Here is a 13,051-nt window from a genome sequence, read left to right on the forward strand (position 1 = left end):
CATCTCCCTCCCTCTCATCTAGAGAATGAATGGAATCCTTTAAATGTGTCCCCCAGCAGAATATTTTATTTTTTTCATAAACATGTAACAAACTTAAGCTGTCATAGTTGTAACTGTGATGGGTGAATGGAACTTTGTTGGGACAACAGGTGCTTGTAGTTTTTACACTCTTTCAACATCTTAGAGGAAAAATTGAAATTAGCACTTAGCAAGAAAAATTACAATATGTGCTACCAGTTGGTACACACCAATATCCTGAAACAACTACATTGCTCCAGCCCTTTCCTTCTGTCTGCCATATCTAATTATTGGCCACCTAGTAATGACTTCAAGGTACCCTAGGTCCTTTGTCTCTCAACCTTGTGATAGTGTTCCAACATCTCTCTGCCTCGCAACTAAATTTGTCTTCAAAATTCAATTGGGGAACACAGTACTTGATGCTTTATAATGTTTCCCCTAACAACATTTGATGAAACCTAATCCAGACAAAATTATAGTTGCAGCAATGTCCAAAATATTCTTCTGATTTCATTTCATCTCATACCTTGGAAATGATGAATTTTTGTGGTTAAGCAGAGTGCCCATGCAGTTGCTTATTCTGGTCAGGATAAGGATGTTTATTTTGTCAGGCTGAGATATGGCAAAAATAGATTAGCCTTACTCCATGGAACACCAATGGAAACCTTGCTTTGGTACAAATGAGGAGTGATCCCATATATTGGGTGCATTTGTATAAAGATGGGAGAGAAAGAAATGATGAGAGAGAAGAAAGGAGAAGAAATGGAAAAGGAAGAAATAAAAAATAAAAGAAGAAAAAGAAAAGGGAAAGAGACAGAAAGGGAGGGAGAGAAAGAGAAAGAATGTGGGAGAGAAAACAAGAGAAAGTGTGAGAAAATAGACAAAAAGTTGAGACTAAAAAGGAATGGGGAGAGAAAGAAAGTAGGGAAAGGAGGAGAAAGGAAGGGAGAGAAGGAAAAGGATAGAAAGAAACAGAGGAATGAGAGGGATAAAGGAAAAAGGAGAAGGAAAGTGGAAAAGTGAAAGAAGGAAAGAAAGAAACAGGAAAGATCCAAAAGATCCAAAAAGAAAGGAGAGAGCCAAAGCAAAAATGCCTGGATCTCCTCATCCTTATAGGCTTAGTAGCAATTATGAGAATTGTAAGTTATACTGGGAATTCTGTGGGTGTCCCTACACAATCTGAATGAAACATCAAAAACAAAACCCAGCCTCAGGTCTATGACTTAGGGTGCCTCTGAGAACAAAGAGAATTCTGTTCTTTGGAACCCAGGAAAATGCTGATAGAACTCAGACTAGCAGATATCAGATGACTAGGAGGTTATACACGGTTCTATGAAGCCCTTCAGTAAAGGAAAGAATGGATGCAATATCCCTTTGTTAATTACATAGTGTTATAAACTATAAAAGTGCCACAGGTAAATGGATAGTTACTTTAAATGTCTGTGACTGGTTGAGATAAAATGAGCACCTAAAATGATGTGGATTTATGTGGGAAAGCTCTGAAAAGTAGGCTCAGGAAGCAAACTGCTACCTGATACTATCTGCACAATTATTAGAATAAACTGACAGATCCTTTTCAACTATTTGAGCCTGAGCTAATAGAGAACAATGCATCATAAAAGAATGAATTACTTCTATAATAAACCTGGCTTCTCATGGAATGAAGCTATTAGAAACTGATCAGTTAATTTAGGAGTTGCTGATAATCTCAGCTCAACAGAAGAAAGGCAAATAGTAAAAGGATGTATTAGAGTCAGATATCAATTAACATCAGAGCTACATCCAAAGTTCTCTGCTATTGCTACTGACTGCCTAAGAGAGTCTTGGGCTCTAGATGTTCTGACTGCAGCAGTACTTAGATGTGATTAGAATCCTCCTTACCCCAAAACCCACATACAGACACAACTACATACATGCATGAATGTGCATATGTACATACTCCCAACTATAGCGTACATTATATATAGTGTATAGTGTACAATATAGTATAGTAAGTTGGGGGAAAAGGCTTTTTAATTGCTCACTGCCATGATTAAAGGGGCAATCTGGGTCTTGATGCCAGAACACCAAAATGTTGAGGGTTAAATGGGGAAAGAAATAAACTCAGGCTACGGCCACCCAGCCTAAGGACTCTTACCTCATTAACAAATACCCAATGGCTGTCCTTCGAAGCCAGGTTGGTTTCCACTGCCTGTAGGAAAATGAAAAAAGAAAAAGAGAAAGGTTGTGAACAAGCAATACAAACTACCAAGGATCATTATGTGTGGATCACTTTATCACCAATTTTCTGGACATTTTTGTTTATGAAAAGCCTATTGTCTCCCAGAGCTAGTGATGCTAGCTTTAATTAAGTATGTATTAGCTATCCACATGAGCATATCACCATTATCACTTTGACCAAGTAGACTGAGCCCCTAACACCAATATGGAAGTTCCTTGATAACTACTTTTAAACCCGGTGTATCAGAAACATATAAAGCTGGAAAGGACCTCAGAGGCCATTGGCCTTCCTTAATTACAGATGAGGAAACTGAGGCACAAGGAAGCAAAGTGATTTGCCTAAAATAACCCAGGAAGTAAGTGTCAGTGGTTATGACCTTCAGATATATGAATACAAAGTCAAGGTTCTTTTCATGTTACCATCGTAGTGGAATATTTAATAAATATCATGCCAGGAACCCAGGATGCATGAATTCATCCTTCTCATACCTCATATCTCATGTTCTGTGTTAAAAGTTGTTGTTTTTCCCATAAATGTCATGACAACTTTAAAAATAGGAACTGGCTCCTTAAAGTATTATAGATGGTTCAATTTTTCCTTCCTAATCCTCCTATTTAGCCCCTACTCTTTCTCCTTTTAATTTAAAACCAGCTTTGACCTTTGTTCCACAAACAGTGGTCTGAGCCATATAAACATTGTCAGAGAGAAGAAATAATCCTTGTTGGAGGCAAAAGGAAAAAAAAGAGCAAATCATCAACTTATCATCATGTTTGACATAATTTCTTCTAAACCCCTAGCAGATGAATAAGGGTATGTTTGACTTAGAGTCCAGTGCTCCCAATATAAGCTTGGGATCCCAAACAAAGAAGAATCTCTCCTTCTTGTCTTGGGTTTGTCCTACTGCAAACAGATCAGCTTCTTTTTAAATTATTTATTTATTTATGGGAGTATTTATTGTATAATGATTATTGATTTTTATATCACCTTCATTTCCCAATATATTTATTCTTCCTTCCAGTCTCCTAAACAACCACCTCTAATAACAAGAAAGAAAAAAAAAAAGGAGAGTAAAAAAGGAAAAGAAAAAACAATCAACAGAATTACTAATTCCAACATATGGAATCCCCTTACCTTTGTCAAGGACAAAAATAGAACATAATGATTCTAAGAACTTCATTTCCTCAACTGCTCAGTTCTATATCCAACCCAATACAAGCAAATTTGCCATAGTACTAAAGGATTCTAGATTGTTAGGCTTTTATGAACAAGTATAGAATGAAAAATTAACAGACACAATGATTATTTCCCCAAGAGTGAGCTGAAAATTTCTAAGTTGAGGAAACAGATGAATGACCATATCATTCCTCACTGACCAGGAGAAACAAATCAATAATGTAAACAATAGTGGACAAGCATTCATTAGATTCTTACTATGTACCAAGCACTGTACTAAGCACTGGGGGTCCCCAAAAAAGCAAAAAGTAGAGAGATCTGAACAACCACTTTTCTTCCCTGACTCCTTTGGGAAGCTTCTTGCCAGGAAAAATAAAGTGTGGTTTCCAAATCAAATTTCCCCTCTTCCTTCCCCTCCCATGCCTGGTAGGGAAGGAAATCTAAAACCTTCTCTTTTTTCCATGAATTGAAAAGAAAAGAAACTTCTAGAGAATAAAAAGCTAATTTCTGACATCCATGCAGAGTCCTAGCAATGTGACCCACCACAAGAATGGAGCATCAACTAAAAAATCCATGGGCTTCAACCTGCCTTAATCATCAAGCCTAACCCCAGCTTCAAGAACAGCATCAGCACCACCTGAAAATGTGCTTTCCTTCTGATTCTTTATCCTTTCAAGTTTCCCTCAGACCCATCAAAGTAGAAAACAAGAAAACAAGAATTGTCACTCAACAGGGATCTGGGAAAGTAATGAGTCACTAAGCCCAGCTGGGATCCTACTTGTTTGCATTTGCTAAATTTCTTATTCTGAAAGTCACACTCCCAATTTTGCTAAAACCAAGAGCAGGAATTAGGCTTATGCCCTAACTGAAGGAAGCTGTGGAGTTCAGATTACTTGTAAATGGGGATGGGGAAAATTAAGATAGTTATATGGAGATTAAAAATGTCAGGGCATCCAATGCAAGAAGAAATAGTTTCTGTTGGTCTCCTAGGTACTAATAAGAGAAAGTGGCCATGATTCTTCCTGAAATGACTACCCATCTCCCAATCATGGCCCCAGCCACATGCACAGTGATATGTGGGTTAAAGACAGGAAGACTTGGTCCACGGAACCCTTTGAAACAAGAGGCCAATATTGTTGTCCTATTTCCTCACACAAATGATGTACCTGGGTAATTTGTTAAATTTCTTTTTGGTACAAGGAGACAAATAGCTTTGGGCTCTCAAGTTCCCAGAGGGTATAACTGCTTTAGTATCTGAAATAAGCAAGAAACATTAGAAGTTATTGCAGCTGGAAAAAAAAGAGAATATTTGTATCAATTAAAGAGGATCTGCCAGTTCTGATGGAAGGCCCCTAAATACCAATAACCAAATGGTAAATGCCGGTCCCAGAATTTCCCTGTAAAAATCCCATGTATTTGAAGTTACTTGTACAGTGTGTTCCTTTGTCTTGAATGACACTTTTTTATATTTGACGCTGATTCACTGAAGCCTCTAAACCACTAACTTCCTCCTTCCCTACCTTCCGTGTTCTTATCTTGATTCATATGGGGATGGTTCAGTGAAAATGCTAAATCCCTTACATGGAAAGCCATAAAGTTTTCCTCCCTTCATCTTCCAAAGAACAGAGCAGAGTCCTTGGTCACAAAAGGATCAAGGGATATGTATTGCCTCCAGTGGTTAGAGTAGAAAAAACTCGAAACATGCAACTTTTCCCATTTCCTAGACTAACTAGTACTAGATACTCAATAGGTAAGTGAGACATTAAATGCAAACAAAAAGCTACTTGGTCTCTCATCTGGGTAGAAGAGGATGCTCTTGCAATTATTCCTCACAATTATATTTGCAGGACCAACAAGCACCCTTATGATTCTTTTTCCTCTCCTAAAGCTTAAATACGGTAACTGTTTACTATTATTTCCTAGAGCAGAAGAATGACAACTGAGGCATGAGGAGCAAGTAATGGCCTGCAGATAACTAATCTGTGTAAATTACGTAGTTACAAATCATCTTTAAAGTAGAGAAAAAAGTGCCACCTTTTCTAAGCATTTCCTGACATCTTTCTCCACCACCGTTCCACCCTCAACACACACATACTCAATATTCGTTTGTTATATTTCATGAATATATTCCTATATATAATAGCAACTTTTCCATTGGAATGTGAACTCCTTAAGGTTTTATATTCAAATGTCAACTCAAATATTTCTAATTTGCATAATAAGCAAGTTTTTTGAACTGCTTTTGATCTCATTTCCCTCATTTATCAAAGATTTTGATTAGAAGAAATTTAATGTGCCTGTATCCTCAATGGTCTTGGTTATATTATCTAATCTAAGTCTTAATTTCCTTATCTGTAAAAATGAGGTGATTGGGTAAGATGACTTCTAAGATATTTTCCCATTCCAAATCTAGGCTCCTTTGACCATTTTGAATTTTAGTGATGATCCCTATGATTCTCTCCCTCTCTAAATCTAGAGATCTACAATGTTTCCAAATTTGAATGCTATGATATTGGAGATGTCACAACCCTCACTTCACTCTGCCCTTATGGCCCTTGACAAATTCTTAGAGTTAGTATGAATACCCATTTAGGTCTTTAAATAAATCCACAAAGAAAAAAAAAATAACCTTGGAGAGAGCAACAGTAAAAGCTTTCAACAACTTCATTAGACATCAAAGGATCCAGCACATTGCAGGAAGGCAAGATTAATAATGGTTTTTCCCAATTAAGGTAAATAATCTGCTTCTGAATAGGGGGTTAACCATAAGTCAGCCATGATGATATTGGGTCCCTGATACTGGATCTCTGAGGCTGAAATTAGGCAGGAAAATTTATACTCAACAAGCAAATAAAAAGCTGTACATATGCCTATCCACAGAAAAGAATCAATCCTAATTCATGGACTCCATACTTGTTCCTCTTAGAAGTGTTGCTCCTTGTTTCCCAGTTCAAAATATGTGAGGAATGGCTAACATAAGGAAGGGTCTTATTTTGTTATAGACCTAACTGTAGAGTTAAGGAGACACATATCCAGAATAGTCTGTGCCCAAGGCATAGGGAGAGAGATGGGAAAAGAAACAGGGGTTCTTAATCTGTTGTAGGGCCATAGACACCTATGGCAGTCTGAAAAATCCTATCTAAGAACAATGTTTTGTAATATATAGAATAAAATGTATTGTAATGCATACTAATTATATTATCTTTTTTAAGTTCATGGAGATATACTTTGGGGTGGCAACCGTGGGACATTTGGCCCAAAGAGAAACAAGAGGGTTCGCTCCTGTTTATAAAAACAAATTAGTGAGCCAATTTGGTATGACCAGGAGCATGAAGATAACATTGGGGCTACTATTACCTAGAGGCATTTAACAAACATAAAAAGATAATACAAGGAATACAAAGCATCCTAGAAGCATAAGGCAAGGAAAGATCTAAAAAGAGACAATCTAGTCAATCCTTTTTTCTCTCCATCAAATTAAATTATATTGGTCCCATACCCTGCTACCTTCAACACCAGAGAAAGAGATTGGCCAGCCTGTCTCAAGTAATAGATCCAAGTGGTATCCATATCTCATAAGTCTTATAGCAAACACTTCTGAATATTAAAAAGAAAGGCCCTGTGCAAATTGGAGTAGTCCATCAGTGTTCCTTCCACTCTCAAAGCAGGACTACTCTCCTCAATTTGCTAAGTTATTATAAATCAAAGGCCCATTATCTTATTTGCATTTCTCACACATGTGCTTCTTTCATTTATCTTTGAGTCAGAGAATGGAAAATAGTGAAGTAACAATATTAGCAGCAACAACAGGGGGAAAAATAAGCAAAAACAACCCTCCATATGGAAGTCTTCCAACAGCATCATTAAGGATTTATTTTACAAAGTGCAAATACCACCTATTATTTATGTATGCACTAATTGTTAGCCATTTATGTAGGGTCCCCCTTACACCGATGACATGTGATAATGAAGGGTTGTCTGCAATTAGCAACTTTTCAACAACCCTAACTCTAACATTAAGTAACAGTCTCTCAAAGAGCTTGACTTTTGGCATTTTTCCAATTACAGATATTGAATTGACTTCAAAGACCTACTGTTGCTTTGGCAAAAACATACTATTTAAGAACAATTCCCTTTGTTTGATGTCACCCCTTTGAAAGCATGAAGAATTATGTGTTCTTCCATTAGCAAAGACCTGGCATAGTTATCTAAGAGATCATAGGATTTAGAGTTAGAGGATCTTAAATATCACGTACCCCCTCTCTTATTTTCTAGAGCATTAAATTGCACCTCTAGAAGAATACATGATTCACTATGAGTCATGCAGCTAGTACTAATAGCCTAATCATTTCATCCCCAAACCATTGCCATCACTTTCCAAGTGTCACATCATAATTATGGAATAGTCATTCAACAAGTACTTAATAAGTACATATTAAGAAAGAGAGGGACTAAAACAAGTGTTGAAATTAGAGAATGCAAATTCCAGATCTGCTTCTTACTACTTGTACGCTTTTGGTAAAGTCATTTTATCCCACTAAACTTCAGTATCGTCATTTGTAAAATGCTGGTGGGAGAAGATAAATTGGAGTAGTTGGCCTTCAAGATCCATCTCAGCTCTAAGTCTATGATCCATTTCTCTAAAATGGGAGAAGAGAAGAAATGGAAAAGTTCCTGCCTTCAAAAAACTTACATTCTATTTGGAAATAAAGTTGGCAAACAGAAACATCAAATGTAAATTAGAGGGACAGAAATATCACTAAATGCCAAAGGAATCATAAAAGCTTCTAGCTGTAAATAACACATGAACTCTCCATTGAGGGAAGCTAGGTGAAAGTAAGAGGACATATAATTACTTCAGATATGAGGTGCAACCTGTTCAGATTAAGGGAAATTGCAGTAGGGTTATGTCAGGGTTGTGAATTAGGAAGTCATAAGAAGTAACAGTAAATGCCATCAAAGGATTCAAGGAAAGAAAATGATATAGAATTGAAATAGCAAACTCTGGAATTAGGAAAGGAAGGAAAATGTGAAGATATATCAAATTATGAAATTTGGGAGATCTGGGCAGAAAGAGAGATAGAAAGATAAAAGTTATTACCATAGAAAGGAATCTCAGAATTCTGGATCATAGAGGTAGAAAACTGATGAGATGAAAAGTTTGTTTGGAAGGCAGTGTAGAAAAGTGGATACAATTCTAGACTTGAATTCAGGAGAAACTGAGTTGAAATCCTACCTCTTTTGCTGATTAGCTGTGAGTTGTTGTTTATTCGTGTCATACTTTTTATAACCTTGGACTCTAATACTCCTATGCTGTCCATGGAGATTTCTTGGCAAAGATGCTGGAGAGGGTTGCCATTTCCTTTTCCATTAAATTAAGGTTAAGTGACTTGCTAGGATCAGATAACTAGTAAATGCCTGAATCTGATTTGGACTCAGGTTTTCTAGACTCCAAGTCCAGCAATCTATTCTCTGAACCACATACTTGCCTTCTGCAAGCCTTGTGAACTTCAGCAAAGCACTCAATCTCATTAATTCCAACTATAACATGATAAGGATGAAATCATGCTATCTAAGGTGTGTTTCCTGCCCTTCCAGCTCAAAATCTATAACTTTTGATTAGCCTTGTGTGTGACTGAGGTCAAATGAAGGTATATCCATTCACAGAAATTAAGGAAGCTGATGAATTTGTAAATTGAGATTTTTTAAGAAGATATCAACCTAAATGGGATATCAAGCTAAATAGGAGATCAAGAGTGAGAATAAAGGGAAGGATTGTGAGTGAGCTACTGAAGTCCTTTGGAAATGAGTCAGAATTATTTGAAGACTGGAAGATGACAGCCATAAGGATCCAAGAAGTATAGTGGAGAGCAATGCCAGTTGATAAGTAAAACTATTTTCAAGTGATTTAGAAAAACATGTCAGGAGAAAGGAAAAAGGATCCAAAATGAACAAGGTGGTCAGAAAAATTTTGAAGACACCAAGAAGTTCTAAGCTTTCTAGAGAAGAGAAAGAAGTATTAAAGAATTGAAATGGGTGGGCATGGCATAGTTTATTGGAAGAATATCTGGGATTAAAATTAGGAGAGATCTAGGTTTGTACTTCCTCTGCCAATCACTAATCCAGTTACCACTGGCAAGTTATGCGAACTGCTCTGAACTACAATTTAATATATAAGATGATCATTATAATTCCTAGACAACCTATTTCATAGAAGTATCTTGAGAATATAATGAGATCATGCACATAAAATTCCCTATAAACCTTAAAGCATTAGATAAATGTCTTCTGTCATTACAGTGATCACACTGGGACACTAAAAGGTTGACATACTAACTCCTCTGAGTAGAAAGCATGGGGAATATAAATAAATAAATAAAAAACTATGAATCAATATTTATTAAGATTTTACTAAGTGCCAAATGGGTCAGGTAATCAGCAAGGTACAAAGAGTGCCAGATCTGAAATCAGGAAAACTCATCTTCATGAATTTAAATCTGGCCTCAGACATTTACAAGCTATATGACCCTGGACAAATAACTTAACCCTGCTTGCCTCAGTTTCTCAATCTGTAAAATGAGATTTTACAGGCAAAGCACTATGGTATTTCTGCCCAGAAAACATCAAATGGAAGCATTAAAAGTCAGACACAATTAAAAACTACTGAACAACAAAAATGTGCCAAGTACTGTGCCAGTGGCTGCTGGAAGTCTAACTCACACCTGGATCTCTTCATGTGAGAGGATGATGATGATAAAAGGAGACTGAGAGGCAATTGCGTTATCTGACCTCTCTCCTCTTCCCTCTGCCTCCAATTTATCTCCTTCCCACTTCTCAACACCTGTGTCAGTACAGCCTGCTTTGCAACTCCTTCAGCTGTTATGATTCACAGCTGTGGAGGCTCTCAGAGAACTGACCTGCCTCTTCACCTAGGAATGGTCCTTAACAGATATAAAAGGAGGCAAAAAACAGTTCTATCCTCAAGAAGTTCACAATTTAACTAAGAAAGAAAACAGAGGAAATATCCACCTGCCAAATAAAGATAACTTTGCTTCTAAAAAAAAATTAAGCATATCTGGCAGGTGTTACCTTTCAAAGATCACTTTTTAGGATATTGTCTTAGAGCAGACCTTGAATACAGAAAACTTTCCTTTATTGGACTGTCTGAAGAACTCATCTTGAACTAGCTTCAACAATCATTGTAAGTTCTAGTCATATATGTCTAATCACTATGACTTGATAAAATGAAAAACTCTCCTGAATTAACCGTTTAGAGGTTTGAGTTCACACTTGAATAATAGAGGCTATTGTTTTAATTTGGGATGGATAAGCCTATCCATAAATGGGCATATTTCTTGAACTTGTTGATTGAAAGATAATTCACAAGATAGTTTGTATAGAGGGCCAGACACTTACATACCTATCCCAGTTTGATGTTTCCAACACTTGCTTCTTCTTGTTTATATTTGAGGGAAGGCAATATGGAGTTTTTGTTTATTTTTTTGTTTGTTTTAGCATTGGACTTGGAGTCTGAGAAGACAGGTTCAAATTTAGCCTCTAACTTTGTGAGGCTGGGTAAGTCATTAAACCTTGCTGTGACTCCAGCTTTCTCATATGTAAAATAAGGGGGTTGGGCTCAATGACTTATAAATTCCCTCTCTAAATCTAAGTCTAGGAAGAGTAAATAATTAAAATCAGACCACAACACTCATTTGTTGTTTCTTGCTTTATTTTGTGTCATAGACCCATTTATCAGTCTAATAAAGAAAATGTCTTTTAAAGGTATAGAATAAAATACATAGAATTACAAAATAAGTAAATAATATTGAAATAGCTACCTTTATGTAAAAACAAAAAGGTTATGAGACCCAATTTAATTTAGCTCTAAGCTAAGCTAGAGGTCTATAAAATTTGTAAAGCTGCTAGACTCATCCCAACCCTTTTATTATCTCAATAATCTTATCTCTGGAACTAGTACTCTTTCTTTATACCAAGTTGTCTGTCATAGACAAGGAGGAACTGAATGGGATATTATAATGTCCATCAACTTCTAAGAGTTCATAAGACCAAAAATCCATCTGTTTCAAGGCTGAAAGTATGATCACTCCACAGTTAAATAGCTTTCCACTTCTCCTTCCCCCCAACCTTTTAAGCATGAACAGGGACCCACGAGGGCCCTAGTATAGTACAAATGGATTTTGATATTCCTCAAAGTCCATACATGTTCTATGCATCTAGAGAGGCTCTGAGAAAGAGAAGTGAAGCAGAAAAGCATGCAAGTGAGAGATGTTATGACCTTTGGAGATGATTGAAACATAATAGAATTCCATATGTTTTCCCCACAAGAAGTTTAATGATTTCTTCATTTTGTATTAAAGGCTGAGTTTCCTTGTGTAAGTCCAAAGATACCAGCTTTGGTATATTCCACAGTAACAAGTTGGCAACCTTTTCACTGGCCTGGTCAATAAAATGACATTTTAAAAGATATTAAAGGAACCCAGGGAGAAGGATTTCATTGTTAAAAATTTCCTGCTATTGGGTCCCATTGCAGAACATTCTGTATGATCCTTCTGAAGAAGGGAAGAGAAGAATAGGACAGAGACTGAATTATTTATTTAAAACCCAATAGATCACAACAATATTCTAGTCTATCATTAGCCCTTTTTTTTCTCACTCATTCTCTTTTTGTCGAGTTGGAGAAAAATAGCCCCTCCAAAGAACTCTCACAGCCAGACTTGGCAGAACTCCGTGCTCAGGATGTCTGCAGGATGAAGATTCATTACAGATCCTTCATGGATCCTTCCTTTGCACAGGAATAGGCTACAGGGTTCTAAAGAAAGTGCAATTGGTAGTAATAAAAAGTGAAACTGCATTACTTGTGGACAATTTATGGGCAAACATTAATATCAGCAGAAAATGGAATGGAGTCACCTCCTGGACATGATCAATTTAATAAGATCAACTAGAGGATTAATAAAGCAGGCTGTGTGGACAGATATCAACTAATGGATACTTGAGTTTCAATCAATGGTCTCTAATTTCCTCATCACCTGCAGGACATTTCTTCCAGACAGGATCCTGTGTGTTATCTTTTGCACAGTTGCACTCACGTGTCTAGAAGAGAGGGGACCAAGAATCTGGGTTATTATCTTTCCATCAACAGAAGGAAAAAGTCATTTCCAGCTCTTTATCAACACTGGGCAGAAACATGTGTCCCTTTCTGAAGGCTGGAATAAATGCTGAAAGAAAATTAACTCTGAACTTGGTCACATCCCGATCCAATTCAGTAAGTTCTCCATCCAGCCTGCCCACTGGGCTGTAAACAACCTCGCACCTTGTTTTCCTCCGGAGAGAATGGGGGCATGGCCTTCCAGGTGGCAGAAAGCCAGAATGGGTGCCTTTTCATATAGCCTGAAACTTAGCTTATTCTACACATGATTTCCAGATGCAAGCAAACGAATGAAAATTGACTTCTGACTTTCTGTTTTCCTCTGTTGAATCCCCTAAAACGCTATTTGTCATGAGGGAATAAGATATAAAGGAATGAATGCTAATTATGGAGTCAGAGAACAGGCTTAAATCTTAGTTCTGTTACTAATTACCTAAGTGACCTTGTATAAGTCCCTTAATTTCCCTAAA

At 36.9% G+C, this 13,051-nt stretch overlaps 1 protein-coding gene across 3 annotated transcripts in view; it reads right to left on the bottom strand.

Annotated features, from left to right (window-relative positions):
* Positions 1–13,051, bottom strand: part of GRID1 (glutamate ionotropic receptor delta type subunit 1) — a 1,107,390-nt gene that overhangs the window by 303,894 nt on the left and 790,445 nt on the right. For all 3 annotated transcript variants that reach the window (XM_051982367.1, XM_051982369.1, XM_051982368.1), the window contains exon 5: positions 2,156–2,209. In XM_051982367.1, coding sequence (XP_051838327.1) covers positions 2,156–2,209 — 54 coding nt within the window. The remainder of the gene's footprint in view (positions 1–2,155; positions 2,210–13,051) is intronic.

This window comes from Antechinus flavipes, chromosome 2, assembly GCF_016432865.1.
Source record: "Antechinus flavipes isolate AdamAnt ecotype Samford, QLD, Australia chromosome 2, AdamAnt_v2, whole genome shotgun sequence".
Lineage (NCBI taxonomy): Eukaryota > Metazoa > Chordata > Mammalia > Dasyuromorphia > Dasyuridae > Antechinus > Antechinus flavipes.